The sequence below is a fragment of the Lepidothrix coronata genome, unplaced genomic scaffold (genome assembly GCF_001604755.1).
Source record: "Lepidothrix coronata isolate B3197 unplaced genomic scaffold, Lepidothrix_coronata-1.0 Scaffold110, whole genome shotgun sequence".
NCBI lineage: Eukaryota > Metazoa > Chordata > Aves > Passeriformes > Pipridae > Lepidothrix > Lepidothrix coronata.
This window is the reverse complement of record NW_016690290.1, coordinates 2,572,385-2,588,106: the sequence shown is the minus strand read 5'-3', so window position 1 is coordinate 2,588,106 and position 15,722 is coordinate 2,572,385. Positions and strand designations below refer to the sequence as shown.

Genomic DNA, 15,722 nt, shown 5'->3' with positions numbered 1-15,722 from the left:
CACACACACCTACACGCACACACACCTACACGCACACACACCTACACGCACACACACCTACACGCACACACACCCCGCAGGTGACAGCCCCCCCTGCCTCGCAGGGATGGGAGCACCGGCACCCTCAGGACCGGGAGCCTGTGTGGACAGACACCCATCCTTGCCCAGGCTGTAGTCTCCCTGCCACGTCCTTAGGAGACACGAGGAAAAAGGGAAAAGAAGTGCATCATGCTTTTTTTCTAATACGGATTATCGGAAGTCTCTCTGACACTCTCCCCACCTGCCCTCAGGAGTGGCCAAAACCATCACGGCTGTCCCCGCTGCCAGGATTGCTGCCATACCCCTTACCCTTTCCCAAACCCAGCCTGATCCTGCTGGGAGATCTCCTGGAGCCCATAATGGTCCCCAGGTGCCCATACCCTCATCCATCACCATCCCCTGCTCCATCATCATTCCTCCCCCCCCGCCCCTCCCGCGAACCTGGCTGTTCCCTGGGGGGGCAAGCGGAGCTGTAGCTCACCTCCAGCCAGGGTGACCAGGCACAAGGCCCTCAGCACAAGCAGGATCTGGACAGAAACAGCCTTCATGTTCCCGTGGTCTGCAGGAGGAAGGGTACGCAGAGAAGGATTACTGGCAGTATTCCCCGCTCCCGGCTGCTTATTGCATCCTCCGGAGCAACACAGCTGCTGCCGCTCATTCCGGGATTATAAAGCCCTGAGATTGGGGTTTCAGATGGTATTCAGCTCCCTCACACGTGGCTCAGGATGACGACAGGAGGCGGAGGGAAGAGAGGGACAGGGGAGGGAATGCCGGCTGCTCTGGCGCTGGATGGCCGCTGGAATTCCCCAGATGCAGAGAAGCTCCAGCCTACTTGGCAAATTATTCATGCAGGGGCTTTCACGGATCGGCTGCTCCATCCTCCTCTCTCACTAATGTGAGTCTTGTCCAGACAGCCTGTGCCATGGCACCGCTGCCCTGAGGCTCTGTAGAGCTCTCCCCACCTCCAACTACAGCTCCCCACTGCTCAGTAAACTCATTCTTTACTTCAAATGCAAAAGCAGTTATTCCCTTTCTTTTTAGCAGCCATCTTATAACAGCAGCGTTGGTCGTTAGGCCAAAAGGGGTGGAATTTGCTAATCAGGATTAAGAGTTCATCAGCTACACTGGTGAGCTCAGGCCAGGCTGGCTCTAAGCAGCATCACCAAACAGAGGGGTGAGCAGGGACCCAGTGACCACCCCAAGCGGCAACTTGTGCCCTGGCCCTGCTGTCTGCAGCCTGTCCTTGCTGTGACAGCCCTGGCTTTTGACATACACGGGGGCTCAGCCGTGGGGGGCTTGCTGATGCTGAAAGCAGGAGCAGAAAGCAGGAGACCCCCAGTTTTGCAAGAGCCAGGCTGTCTGGGGGCTCTCCGGCCCCAGCACCAAGCCGGGTCTGAGGCGGACATACCAACAGTGCAGTCACATCCTGCACCTTTACTTTCTCTTTCAACTCAGGTCCCAGCAGAATACGTAACTGTTTTCCTCTGCCAACTCCCTCAATTGAAAGATGAAGATAAGATTAAGACTGAGGCTGTGACTGCCCTGTTTATCTCTTTGCCCTAAGTTTTCTTAGGGGTGGTGGAAAACTGGCATCTCCATGCTGTTGGAAATGCCAATAGCTCCACTTGGGATTTTATTTTTAGAAAGGGAAAAAACCCAGATTTCCATACAATGCATTTGGTGAAAATCCCAGCCTGTGACTTCAGCCTTTGCTTATATTGTATTATAAGAAAGAGCCCATTTCAAGGAAATAAAATAAAAACTAGAAGTTGAAATAGTCTGTTTGATCCAGCCAAAACAGATTATGCTGCTGGGACATTTTCAGACCCCTTCCCCAAACAGGTGTTTTCTCTGGCTCTGCAGAGATTTATGGGAAACTTTTTTTCCAGGAACTGGCATTGCCTGAAGCCATGGGGCACCTTGGCTGCTGGAAGTGATGTCACAGCCCACACACTTTCACATCTCCCCCCGGAGAAACAGGTTCTGCTTCTTCTGCGAAGGGTTTGCTGCCAGCGATGGATAAAACTGAGGAAGGGCTCTGGCATGCAGGTAAGTGGGAGGGAGGCTCCTTTGTTTGCCAAAGGCATGACTTCCCACAGGCATTGTTGTTTTAAGGCACAAACCACTCTCTGGCAGGTAACACAGCTGCTTTACCAGCACAGACAGGGCTGGAGGGACCAAGCAGCTCTAATGAGTGGTGACAGACCTGGGCTGCAGCTGGCAGAAAACTGCCACCATCACTCCCAACCCACTTCCTACACCACCCTCCCATCCCGTTGCACAGCTGCTCCTCCAGCACACCAGTGCCAGCCTCTTACTGCACTTCTTTGAGGTCTTGCAGCATTGAAGAACCTGAAGTCAGAGGACCTGTACTTAGTGATAAACCACAGGCATTGTGTTGATCTGTCAGTGAAGGATCTCAGGACTTCCCTGAGCTCATCTCACCTTCAGCTGATTTTAGCTTCTTTAGTTGCAGCAGAAATTATCTGAGCACTTGATTTGGTTTTGCTTTAGCTTTTAGGAATGGCAGGTAGTTGTTCAGTATTGTGGGTCTGGGTCTGTAGATTAAATTGTGATGTGGATGAGGGCAGGCAGGTGTCCTTCTACACCAGCAATCCCAGCCCATAAAGATGACTAACAGCATCCAAGTGATGGAGTGTGCAACCCTGCAGCTCAGGGACAACCAGCTTTCAGGGAAACAAAGAGCAGAAAACTGAGTAACTGGGAACCAGAGAGTGCAGACTGTGCTAAAATAATGAATGAAAAAGTTGACCAAGGCTGAAGAGGAAGAGAGCCCACCATGAATGTCATATCCTTCCAGTGAAAGCAGGGGCTGGAGCAGCCCAGCACAGCCCAGCACATCCCATTCTTCCTTAGGAGGCTTCTCGAGGTGACCCTTCCCACCCAAAGGCTCTCTGGAGGGGTGTCATGGCACCAAAGAAAAGCAGTGTATAGCAGGAAGATGGTTGGTTTCCCCCCCTCCTCCAGATAATAACCACAGTATGACTGGGGAAGGACTTTGGCCTTATTGCTCCAGCCCACAGATACCGCAAGTCAAAGGTCCAGATCCCATCTTACCCAGGAAAACCACGGAAGCAGCTCCAGCATTTCCCACCCACCACAGGGCTGTTCACAGAGTCAAGGTCCTCCCAGGTGGAGGGAACACATGACTGGTGCAGGGGCAGTTGCTCTTGAAGGCAAAAAGCACCTTGACCCTGCAAAGCTTTATGTGCAAGACGATATATAAAAAGAACGTGGGCTGTGTCCTAAACAAACAGGAAACAGCCCCAGAACATGTCCCGTCTCTTTCAGGGAGTTTCCATTCTGGAAATTTGTGCTCCTTGGCTGTTTTGGTTTCTTGTGCAAGAAGGGCTGTTTGTTACAGTAGGTTTGTGTTCCTTGAAATCTGGTGATTACAGGGGGAAAAGTAAAAGTCAGTGAGAGCTAGGAGCCTGTATCTGACCCAGAAAAAGATGCCAGAGAGGATCAGATGAGAATGCTGATGATTTCCACTTCATGGAAAGTCTCTTCAGGAGCTCCCAAGACCTCACGAGTTGGTGACACTGGAGCAGGGTCTGGTAGCAGGTATTGACAGCATCCTTTGCTGTCCACAATATTGTCCATGATCGCCATCCCGGAGGCTTGCAGGAATACTTAGCTTTTGGGAAGACCCAGCCAGTCTCGATGCTGCAAGGGAGATGGGCTGACACATGACTGGAGAGAGAGACATACCATGAGATTCTCTTTCCCCTGATAAGGCTCCCATCTGCCTTGTGCCAGCTCATCCTTGCACCAGCCCACCTCTCCTCGGCGGGGTTGGCAGCTCAGCCACTGCTCTGACACAATCCCCCTGCACCTGAGCCCAGGAGCACGAGACTGAAGGGACCTAAAGCACCACCCCGGTGGCAGAGCTCCCACACTCACCAGAGCTGGGCTTCTCTCTCCAGGAGCACAGAAGCAGCAAGATCTGGGAACCAGGGCTGGTGGGGCACCTACTGCAGATGAGGCCAGTGGGTGCAGCTGGTTCCTGGATGTGAGACCAGATTCCCAGACTTCAACATGGAGAAACACCAATGGTTTTTCCAATGACACAGCAATGGGTTCTATGGCCCAGAGCAGTCCAGAACCGACCCACCAACCTCCTCTCTCCTGGCCAAGGACACCAGTGCCAGACTCAGGAGAAAGTTCCTTGGAGCCAAAGGTGGCCTCTCACTTTGGAGAAGCCTCTGTGCTCCTCAGGGAGCTCTTGAGCTGTTACTGTAAAAAGGGAGCAAATAAAAGACAGAGGACCAAGCGAATCTGTTTGGCAGCTCAAGACTTTGTATTTTCTCACATTAACGAAAAAAGCAGGAAATGAGGAGCAGCTGTCTGGGGCTGTCTGCAGCCAGGTCTCTACAGGAACAACTCCTACTTTGGAACTCTACAGGAACAACTCCTACTTTGGAACTCTACAGGAACAATTCCTGCTTTGGAACTATCAATAAGTCTGGGACTTGCATTTTACAAAAACTGCTTTACATAGAAAATGTTTTCAAAAATAGCAGCTAACATGACACTGGCTTTCACTTCTCTGAACATAATGTCTTCCTCCTTCACTATGAATAAGAGCAAATTTGGGCTCCAGCAGACAAAGCAGAACACTGGTATTCTGTACTTTCCATAGTGAAGTAGCCCACAGCTATGTCAGTCAGCACTCCTGAGGCAGCCAGGTTGTGGGACACAGCTCTTCCCCTGGCAGCATCACGCCTGAGCTGCAAACTGTTGGCTGATCCCAGCAGGACATTGTAGAGAAAGGTGCATACTTGCAGTGGGAGTTGTTGCCTCTCCTTGTGAGCTGGATCAGCCAGGACTGAGGACAACTCCTGGTCCTGCCCCATGGAGGCTGCCAAGGGCTTCACTGGCTGCTGCAATAAACACGTTTGAAGTTGTTTGAAAATACTGTGTGCAAAGAAACAAACATTGAGCTGTTCAGTCTGCAACATCGTCAAGTTCTTTCTAAACAGAGAAGAGCTGCTCGACCCTGCAGAGCGACACAGCTGCTGGGAGCAACCTCTTCCCTAGGGAAGGGGATGGGAAAGGCTCTTGTGGGGAGGTGTGTCTGGATGGCACAGGTGGAACCTTGGCAGGTGTTCAGCTGAGGGGAAGGAGCGTGCTGGGACTCTGCCAGAGTGGACTTCACTGAACACACCGAGCCCCTGCACAGCTGGGGAGATGTCCTGGTGTTGCAATGGGAAGACATCCCGGTGTTGCAATCCTTGTGCAAGGATTGAAGGCCACAGTTCCATGAACTGGCATGGTGAAGGAGAGACACATGATCCTGCATCCAGCTCTGGGGGCCTCGAGCATAAGAAGGACATGATGCTGCTGGAGAGAGTCCAGAGACCACAAAGATGCTCTGAGGGCTGGAGCAGCTCTGCTGTGGAGACAGGCTGGGAGAGCTGGGATTGTTCAGCCTGGAGAAGAGAAGGCTCAGGGGAGACCTTAGAGCCCCTTCCAGTACCAATGGGACTTCAAGAGAGCTGCAGAGGGACCTTTGACAAGGGCATGGAGTCACAGGACAAGGGGGAATGGCTTCAAACTGACAGAGGGCAGGTTTAGATTGGATATTCAGAAGAAATTCTTCCTCGTGAGGGTGGTGAGGCCCTGGCACAGGTTGCTCAGAGAAGCTGTGGATGCCTCATCCTTGGAAGTGTTCAAGGCCAGGTCAGATGGGACTCTGAGCAACTTGGTCTAGTGTGAGGTGTCCCTGGCCATGGCAAGGAGGTTGGATTAGATGGCCTCTAAAGTTCCCTTCCAACCTAAGCTGTTCTGAGATTCCATGATCTGTTGAAGGGTGGTCTCTTACTACTGCCCTGCAGGGAAGAGAGTGGAGAGCAGCAGTAGGGTTGCTCAGGAGGGCATGACAGAAGCCTCCATGCACCACAGGAGACCACAGGTGCTGCCACAGCTGCTGCCAGGCTCTCCCTTGGCACAGGGGTGGCTGTGCTGAGCTTGGTCCCAGGGCAGTACAGGGGGCTCTCCCCTCCTTTGCATCCTGGAATAGGGTCTTACCAGAGACCTTGTGGATGCAGATAGAAGATGGGGAGCAGCAAAGCACCATGGCTCTGCTGTTTCACCTCTGCCAGAGCCTGAGGCCAGGCTAGTGCCTGCTGCCCTGGCTGTAGGAGAGGATAAGTTATGTGCCTCTTTGCAGCAGCCTCGGTTACTTCCCCTATTCCTCCCTCCCACGGCAGCAGGAGCAGCAAGTGCCTGTGCCAGCAACCCCTTGTCCTGGAGAGCTCCTTCTCCTGGCAGGAATGGCCCCAGCCCTTTACTTGGGGTGCTGTGATTTCCCCTCTCCTGCAGAGCCAGCCCTGTGGCCCCATCCCACTGCGTGCATGGGCCTGCACCATCACCACCTCTCCAGTGTCCCCTTCCCACTCCTCCATCCTGTGGATGTGTCTGCACACGTTTGCTGTCAGTTCCTAAGAAAGGTGCCTACCAGAAGCAGCTCTGTTCATTGCCTGTTCTTGAAAGCCTCACCTCTTCCCATCTCCCCCAGGCAGGAGAAGGCTGTGCACCTTTGACATGAGCTTGTCATTAAGGTGGGTGAAGGAGAGATGCAGAAAATCTCTGTGACTGTGCTGGGGGCCATTGGGGCCAAGGTCTGAGCTGAGCCCTTCCATCACAGCAAGTTTACTTTAGAAGGGGACATCAGAGACTCCAGGGCTTTCAACATCCAAGGAGCCTTTACAAGAAGCAGCACAATAAACACACAAGGGCTGGGCAGGAAAACAAAGCCAGGCACACACTTCCCTGCTCAGGCACTTAACCATTTTCAAGCCTTGCTGGCTCAGCTGAGAGACCAGGGAGTCACTGGACCCCTTCCCTCCCAACCCCAGCTTCTCTGCACCCTTGTAAGAACAAAGTGTATCCTTCTCCTCTGCCTAGAGCCTCCAGACTCCTGTGGGTTTCAGCTATAACCCCACTAGTAACCTGCTCCCACAGCAGTGTATTTAGATGACCAGAGTCAGCCTGGCCCCAGGGGAGCACACTTTTGTCTTACCCAAGCTTTCCTTCTGGGACCATGGCAGCATCACACCTCCCCACCACTTGGTGCAAGAGCTTCTTAGGCTCCTGACCTGTGGCTGTGGTGTGTGTTTTTAGGGTCAATGCAGCTGTCTTGTCTCCTAAAAGAACAACAGGCTACAGATGCCAGCCCTTAGCAGTTTTGTGTTGGCTGGGAATAATTAGAAAAGAGGGTGTTGGGGATAAGAAAGAGAGATTCCTACCCTGGGCTATGGTTCCTCATATCAACCTGAGGAGGTAGCACAGGAGAACTGAAGAAAGCAAAGATGAAGCATATCTTGGATTTCAAATGTTGTTTGGGGAACAACTTCCCCCCAGGACAGAGCTGATCTCAAACCAGGGCTGTGAGTGAAGGCAGTCCTGTTCACACCTGTGTGCCAAAACCAAATTAACTGTCTGTACGAAGAGCTGATGTGCCAAAGTCCCTTCTCACTGACCTGGACCATAGCCCAGAGTCCTCCCCAGGGACATCCTCCCTGTCCAACCCCAGCCCACACCTCCAGAGAGCTGCAGTTTCACCCACTCCAGGCCACTGGGATGAAATTTGGGGACCAACCCGACTGCAGGCAGCAGGACCCCTCGAAGACCCCCCGAGCTGTGACAGAAGGGAGGGGATGGAGCAAAGGCTGCCTCTGGGAGAGGTGCAAGGCAGTGGTGCAGCTGACCCCTGTGAGCCCCCCGGCCACCTCCGACAGGCATCCGCTGAGAGGAAAGACCCCCATCAGCAGAGGATGCGCCGCTTCCCCCGGGCGCCCACCGGATGGCTGATAAGGAAAAACCCACCCATGCCTGGCCTGCAGGAATGGCCCTTCACTGCCCTGCCAGCCCTAAGGTGACAGGGGCCATGCAGAAGGGACACGTGTCCTTTCCTGCCCTATGAAAGGGTCCTACTCTCCCCAGGGAGCTCACACCACCCTCTGCCCCCAGGGAAGGCTCCTGCGGAGTTTCCTGAGCTGGAAGGGCCTCTGCCTCTTGCTGCAGCAGAGGATGCCATCGTGTGGCAGTTATTGCTTCCTCGGCTAAAAATTGCTGCTTCCATCCTGGAGTTAATGAGCAAAATCCTCTGTCCTGTTTAAGTGTTCCCATAGCACCATTGCAGGGTGCTGGTAACTAGGAGCTGGTATGGGTGAACCAGGGCTCCCAAACACTGACCTCCCTCTGCATCCCGGACACCTCCAGGGGCTGGGATTCTCCCGCAGCACAGGAGAGGGACCACCAGGACAAGCCCAGCCCGTGGAGCAACCAGGCTTCTGCAGATCCCAAACAGGAGCTGCACCCACACCTGGAGAGGCCACGAGGAGATGAGTTCAGCACTGCTGTGTCATTTCCTGCTCACTGAGATGCAGGACACAGATAAACATCCCTGCTCCGAGGGCGCTGGGACTTTCACCACAGGACAATGGGCTGACCAAAAAGTTAAAAAAAGAACTTTCTCTGCTGGCTGCTTATGTCACCCTGGATGTTACTTATTTTCCTTTTCCACCATCCCCCCCCCCATTCACTTCACCCTCATCTGGCTGCTCTCCCACCTTGCTTTTGCAGCAACAGGTTCTTCCAAGAACAGCTCTTCCAAGCTGTATCCCAGGGCCTGCAGGGCAGGAAGCTGCAGGCAGGCTTCTCCAAGTTGTCAGCTAAAGTATTTCAAGGGAAAGCCATTTCTGGGAAAGGGTTAAGCCAAGCCCCTGGGAAGCTCATAACCAGCAGCCTCGAGGCACCCTCTGGGGCTCAGCAGGTGCTGAGGGGTTTCCAGTGGCAGCAGCTTGAGGTGGGATGTGTGACCAAGACCACGTGCCACCATCCCACGTGGTGGATGTCCTGGCCCCTCCTCAGTCACCTAGCGGTCCTCGCTTCTCCAGAGTATGTATTACCACATTTCATATAAAACCAATATTAAATACAGTGCAGAGAAGCAGCAGGAGCTGCAAAGAGGCACTGAGAGGATTTTCCTTTTTCTGTAGAGAGACCCAAGCGCTGATTTCTCTGCAACTGGCCCACACAGCGAAGGCTCTTCCTCCCTCATCCCCTCAGAGGGACATCACTGGCTATTTGTTTTTACTCCATCCATGAGCAGGTGCACACTGTGAAGGTCGGGGTGTTCCAGCACTGACACTGACTCACACTTCCTGCGGCAGAACAGGAGCTCAGGAGCAGAGACACGCGTGAGCTTTGGCCAGTGGCAGGCTCTGAGCTCTCTCCTGCCTCAAGGTCCGGGTCAAATCCTCAAGCTCTGCCTGGATGGTCTGTAACACCTGAGGAGAGGAAGGGCTGGGCTCTGCCCACTCACTGCCCAGGCTCCGTCCACACACAGATCCGGTTCCGCCCCCGTTCCAGGTTCCCTCCATTGTCTCCCGGTTCCGCTGATTTCTGTGAAACTGCCAACGTGGAGACAATGATTGATCACTGCCTTGATGTGAGCACAGTCACCCCAGCAGGTCCTCAGCTGGCTTATGATCTTCCAGGTTATCCACAGCCTCCAAGTAGCCTATGGTGGTTCAGGCAAGACTGGACACTACAGCAAGTGAATCCTCAAGGAGAAGTGGGAACTACCTGTCCTCAGGTAAAGGAAATTACCCGTCCTCGGCCTCCTCACAAGTCTTATGAGGAGTGGCTGAGGGAGCTGGGGTTGTTTAGCCAGGCACAAAGTCACGTCAGGTCAGCCGCTCTTGCAAAATGAGGCAGCCAGGTGACATTTGCTTTCCTCCTGTTACCACCAGAAAACTTGTGAAGAGTAATAAAGGACAGTTTGGATATTAATAGAGTTTTGGTTAGTAATTTCTATTGCATAGTAAAATAGAATAGAAAATAACAAAACAGATACAGTAATCATAGCACATATATATGTACCACTTTTAGAAGTTACAGGTTGATCTTACAACAGTTCTTAATTGTGTCAGAAGCTTTTATGTTAGTCTTTTGTTTACTCACTCTTGACCCATTTCAGGAACCTTATTGCAGTCCAAAACTCTGTCTTGGTGTATTTCACTTGCAGTTGTTAAGACATTTGTTCACTTCTGCACAAAAGCCATTTCCATCGATATCACTTTGAGTTCTGGTGGCACAGTTTCCAAGGCTGTCTGCTGAAATGGACTTTCTGCAAACAGTCATCTTCTGACACACTGTTAGTTCACATCGAGAGCAAAACAGTGGCCCCCTTTTGATTTTGCCACAGCCCCCCCGAGATCAATCAGGGCACAGAAGGCAGGAATATTCCCAGGCTGTGAGCCTGAAACAGGCCTAGAGCACACAGGGGCCAATATAGGCAGCTCTTCTCCCCCCCCCTTTTCGTGTTAGCCAGTTTAACAGCTAACACAGTTTAACAGCCACAGCGGTGGCCGGCCGGTCCATAGGACAGTGCTGGTCACTCAGCCTTCAGGGAGTGGGCCAGAGCACATTTTAGGCAAGCTTCCCTTTTGAATTTCCCTTCTCACTGTTGAAAAATGTATCTTTCCTGGTGTTCAGCCTTCTGAGCTCTTCTTCGGCCGAGAAACAAAACTGCTCTGTTCAGAATTTAGGCAGTCCAACTGCCTTCAAACTTCCTGGGAAACACAAAAACTTTCGCAGCTGCTAACAGAAAGGTACCTCTATCCCTTATTTCCACTTTCTCTTACCTCACCTCCTTGCGCTCCTCGTGGTGTTCTGTGGAGCTGGGGCTTCCCTAGATCACTGCGGGAATTCTCCAAAATTGCCGGCTGATGAAGAATTCCCACAGGATGAAAGTTTCCAACCTGGAGTAGCCTCAGGTCTCTGCTTTCCCCGTACGGGCCACCAGCTGTTGCCTAAAGAAAATGCAGGGAGAAAAAAATTCTGAGGCAAATTAGTTTTGGAGGTGAGATAAGGAAAGGGGTTTAATTTGTGCCACCGAGGCACAGAGATTACACGACAGGCGCGTCCCTTCCGTGCCTGAGATGTTACAATTTATAATACTGCCCGACCAATCCAAGTTTTGTACAGCTCGTAGCTTTTGCTCTGCTCCACTCCCTGGCCCACCCCCTGGGAACTGGATCTGGAGGCTTTTCTTCATCATCTTCATCTTCTTCAGAGCACAAAGGGTACACGCTCACCTAGTTTGTGTTCTGTGGTTCAGGCCAAGATATGAGCATTCTCTAAACAGCATAGGCCTTGCCTTGGCAAAAGACTAAACATTTTCTACTGGGATTCAGGGGTAGAATTGATATGGGAACATAGAATGGGGTAAGAGGGTTGAAGAATGTGTAAACTACTGTGCTAAAGGGTAAAGGAATAAGGGCTGCTGCTTCTAAAATCTACTTCTACTTATATAATTACTTATAAAGCTTATAAAAATTAGAAAAACCAAAAAGCTAGAAGAATCTTAAGGCATCAGGGGGCAAGGTAAGAAATGCCATCAGGTGTGTTTTGTGGCTCATTTGCACCCACAGCAAAAGGCTGTTTTGGCTCAGGGACTGTTTATTCTGGGGTTTTACATCTGTGAAACTTAACTTGGCCACTTAAACATGGTTTAATGATGAATCAAACCATCATTCCCATGGGGTGGGAAGGCATTGTGGTCTCCACTTCTGAGGAATGCCACAGCCTGGAGACACCGGTGTGTCCTTTGGGTCTGCCATGAACGGGATTCTGGATTTCCAGAGTTCCATTGTTGCTCCTTCCAGGTGAGCTGAGACGTGGCCACTGGCAGGACTCGTCCACCCACAGCATCCTCCAGGATGGCTTCTGGATTCCAGGGCACAGAGGTGAAACCTCATATTCCAAAGCTGACCAGAGAGGCAGAGAAGCCTGTAATGGTAAGTACCCACTGTGGCTGGGTGGCAGTTGTGTTAAGGCTGGAAAGTCTCTGTGTCCCTCCTCTCCCTGCCCCTCCCGTTGTCCAGCAGCACTGTGGAGCTACAGACCCCTCCCCACCTCTTTGTGCTGTTGGCAGGGGCTGTCATGGTGCAACAGGGGATGGACTGTGTGTTCTTTCAGGTACAGTCCAGATCTTGCCTGGCTGTGCCACTGGAGCCAAGTTAAACAAATGCAAAGCTGAAGCATGAGCGTGTGCTTCTTTCCATCCCCTTTGTGTGGGCAGGAATTCCTTCTGGCAGGTCAGCACACTCACCTGTGCTGCTCAAACTCTGCCTGAAGAGACGTGGTTGGTCCCAGCTAGAGCAGGTTCCAGACCAATTGTTCTATCTCATCTCCTGTGTGGAGCACAGATCCAGCCCTGCAGGCAGCAGTGGAGTCAGGGCAATTCCTCCTTCCCATCTGCAAATGTCCCCTGTGCTGACTGGAGCTCACTTGACTGGAGATGACCCAGTGCTGAGGCTCTGCCAAGGAGATCTCTCTGTGTTCTTCTGTGGAGGGGCCTGTGAGGCCAGAGAGAAAACAAGTGCTAATTAAGGAGAGAACTAAAACTTGGAGCCATTCCTCTGCACCTCAGCCTTGGCACAACACTGCTTTCCTGCTTTCCTCAGACTCACCCAGCAGTGACATCTCCACACGCCGTGGGTCGAGAGCATTGTGCAGGGATGGAGTTGGGGGAGTTCTGATAACTCCTCCCCACTCTCTGCAAAGGCCACTGGCTCAATCCACTGCAACTAGAGAGGAAACAAATTCCCAAAGAGCAGAATTCCCCAAACATGTCACATCAAATCACGGAGCAGCTAATGGGACAGAGCCACGTGGTTAGAGCATGTGCATTCTGCTCTATATCATTAATTTACTGATGTTAAATATTTCAGGAAGTAACTTCCAGGACTTCCAGAACCGTCCTAGTGGCTGTGATCACAAATTATTCATCAGTGGCACTTGAACAAGAAAAACCTTTCTGAACAAGGGCATTTCTGAGGCTCTTGTTGGGTTTTTTTGCCTTTCAGCTGACTCCCTCTGCCTTCCAGAAGCAGATGTCTCTCACCACCAAGCAGAGGCTGGCCAGCATTCCGCAGATTAATCTGCCCCAGATTGTCCAGCATCGAGATATGAGTGAGACCTCCAATCACAAGGTAGCCTTTTCCTGCCCTTTTCCTTGCTCTTTGATGTGGTATTTTTGAAAAGAGTGTCAAAGAGCTTCTCAGCTTGAGCCTGCTCATTATGGTGCAGCAGCTTTTGATCAGCTCAGAGCAGAGGTGGGTGAGCTGCTGTTTCCCCAGGGGGAGCTGGGCAGTACTCAGTGACAGTCTGTACTTCACTGGGGGTCAGTGCAGGATCCTCATTCGTGAACCTTCCTCCCAGCAGCTGAACCTCTCCCTGCTCTCTCTTGCCTCTCCAGGTCTCAGCAGTTGACCCAGACCAGACCTTGTTTCATGTTTTCCCATCAGAGGTGGTATTTCAGAACTACGTCCCACACGAGGTCTGTGAAATGCCAGTGGTTCTGAGGAACAGGGACATGGTGAGTGCTGGGATGTGGAGGTTTAACAGTGTGCTGGAAGAGGAGAGAGGTGCAATTCCTGTGGTGTAAGCAGAGCAAGTTACCTGCTGCAGCACACCCAGAATGAAATGTCTCAGCACCTCTGTTTGGCAAGATGATGGACCTCTTCCCATGCTGGGGATCCTCTCTTGGTTTTGGCTGTGTGTTGGTGGTATCTACCCCAAAGGAGCTTTTATTTGTCTTTGCCAAGTACCGGCCAACAGACAAACAGTGAACTTGCTCTACTCATGCTTCCTCCAATGTAAAAGGACATTTATATTAACATTTCTACCAGTCTTAGTAAAAAATAATTGTCCTACTCTCTCTGGCTGAGCTGCTTTTGCCCAGGCAGATGGGATTCAAGTCCACCCTTGTTTATTATGTGCATGCACCTCCGGAGCTAAAAGTGCTTTGGAAAGGTGTTTAAGGAAGGATGTCACCAGGGCATGGCCAGGTCTCTTCTCTACGTGTTTCCACAAGTGGCAAAATCATCGTTCCATGTCTTTCCTGCAGGTTCCTCGGCTGGTGAAGGTCACGATGGAGAGTTCACCTTATTTCCAGCTGGTTGGCCCCAGCGGTGCGTACCGTAAGGTGCCACCGGGCATGTGTTCTAATTTACGCATTGTCTTCACCCCTGGGGAGAACAAGGTGAGTCTGGAGGTCCCAAGAGGTCAGTGCCTTCAGTGGAAAGTGAACCTGCAGGGCTGGATTCAGGACAGGGCACCTGGCCTGGGTGTTGAGGAGCTCAGCTGGTTTCAGTGGAGTTGCACTGGATCTAGAATTATGGGGTACTCTTTGCCCGTGGTGAAGATGTGGATGAATGCTCTCTGCTGAGGCTGTTTCTTTCTGTGCAGGATTATTTCCACCGTCTGCACCACTGAAAGAGAAGAGTTCATTGTGCCAATTCGGGCCATTGGTGCCCGAGCTGTCCTGGACTTCCCTGACCAGCTGGACTTCTCGGTCTGTCCAGTCAAGTACAGCACCGAGAAGACTCTGATGGTTCGCAACCTTGGTAACAGGGAAGCCCGTTACCAAATCAGCACCCAGAGGTAAAGCAGCTCATCTTTCTTTGTGCAAAACACCTGTGGGTGATAACAGAATTGTAATAGAGTAACAAAGGAACCAGAGCAGGCTCTCCCGAGGGCTGGACCTCCTCAGAAGTGAGCCAGTAGCAGTTTCTCATCCTGTGTGTTCTGCTCTCTGCTGACTGTGGTTGGTTTGCTCCTTCCTTGCACAAGTGAGCTGAAGTGGACTGCAAAAGGAATACCTTCCCCAGATCTCCCCCAAGAGTCCTGATCTCTCTCTGTGTTGCAGCCCCTTCTCTGTCACTCCGACCATGGGAACTCTTGGCATTGGTGACATCCTGCAAGTGACAGTGGAATTTCACCCTCTGCAGACTGGGGATCATTCTGGATCCCTGGTAGTGCATTATGACACAGGTGAGTGCTGGGCACTGCTGGGCTGCCCTGCTGTGCCCTGGGCAGTGAGGAGAAGGCTCTGCCTTTGCAGAGATAAGGCTGGGTTGCTGCACTTGGCATTTGGGGCTGGCACTGAGGCATTAAGAACCACCCCATAGAAATGCCATTTCTAGAGAGCATGTCTGATGTTTGCTGTTTGTATCTTGCCTGGGAAACAATCACCTGCAACAGGAAGGGTGGGATTGGTACTGAAGTTTGTGCCCAGGAGGTATTTGGTTGGGAATAATGAAGGCTTGAAAGCTCTGGAAATGAGGGAGCCTTTGGTCCATTCTAGAGGATGAAATGCCAGCAGGTTCTCCAGCAAATTTCTAGTCCTCCATCAGTTGATATGCACAGCCAGGGGCTCTCTCCTCTTCAGCTCTGTCTGGGGTGGAAAGCAAAGATGTCCTTGCTCTGGTTGTTGAATAGTTTGGGAATCCTCAGTGTGGACTGGCAGGCTCAGGGGCAGGCAGCAGGATCCAGGCTTGCAGGACTGTAATGGGCTGTGCCCCACCAGTCTTGTTCTGACACCTCATCACAAGCCCACAGCAAGTGAGGGCACTGCTGCTACAACACAGCAAAGTCCTCGCCTGTGTCCCCTCCTGCCATGGGCCATCACTTCACTTGTTCTTCTGAGTCTCTCTTTTCTGCCCACATGCCCCCAGGCATTGTTACTTGTCAGAAACAAGGGATCAGGAGAGACAGGAGCTCCTGGAATGCCTGCAGGAGACCCTGGGCAAGCCATGACTGAATGGGGCTCCTCAGAGTCACCTGAATGACTCTGATGCAGAATT

General features: G+C 51.9%; 3 protein-coding genes across 6 annotated transcripts in view; 2 read left to right on the top strand and 1 right to left on the bottom strand.

The window, feature by feature from the left end:
• Nucleotides 1-10,385, bottom strand: part of LOC108501928 (fractalkine-like) — a 17,181-nt gene extending 6,796 nt beyond the window's left edge. For 3 of the 4 annotated variants that reach the window (XM_017824284.1, XM_017824286.1, XM_017824287.1), the window contains exon 1: nt 521-823. In XM_017824284.1, coding sequence (XP_017679773.1) covers nt 521-587 — 67 coding nt within the window. In that variant the 5' untranslated portion in view covers nt 588-823. Of the gene's footprint in view, nt 1-520; nt 824-10,032 lie in introns of those variants that run through there. The other variant, XM_017824285.1, reaches the window with a different exon arrangement.
• A 1,401-nt stretch (nt 10,386-11,786) lies between these two features.
• LOC108501959 (hydrocephalus-inducing protein homolog) lies at nt 11,787-14,474 on the top strand. The gene is made up of 5 exons (XM_017824340.1): nt 11,787-11,870; nt 12,942-13,067; nt 13,334-13,453; nt 13,985-14,119; nt 14,326-14,474. Exons 1-5 carry the CDS (start codon nt 11,793-11,795, stop codon nt 14,350-14,352), a joined length of 486 nt encoding a protein of 161 aa, XP_017679829.1. The 5' UTR covers nt 11,787-11,792; the 3' UTR covers nt 14,353-14,474.
• Nucleotides 14,475-14,807: 333 nt separating this feature from the next.
• LOC108501883 (hydrocephalus-inducing protein homolog) overlaps nt 14,808-15,722 on the top strand; it is a 15,695-nt gene continuing 14,780 nt past the window's right edge. Inside the window, exon 1 of the mRNA XM_017824170.1 lies at nt 14,808-14,910. Coding sequence (XP_017679659.1) covers nt 14,808-14,910 — 103 coding nt within the window. The remainder of the gene's footprint in view (nt 14,911-15,722) is intronic.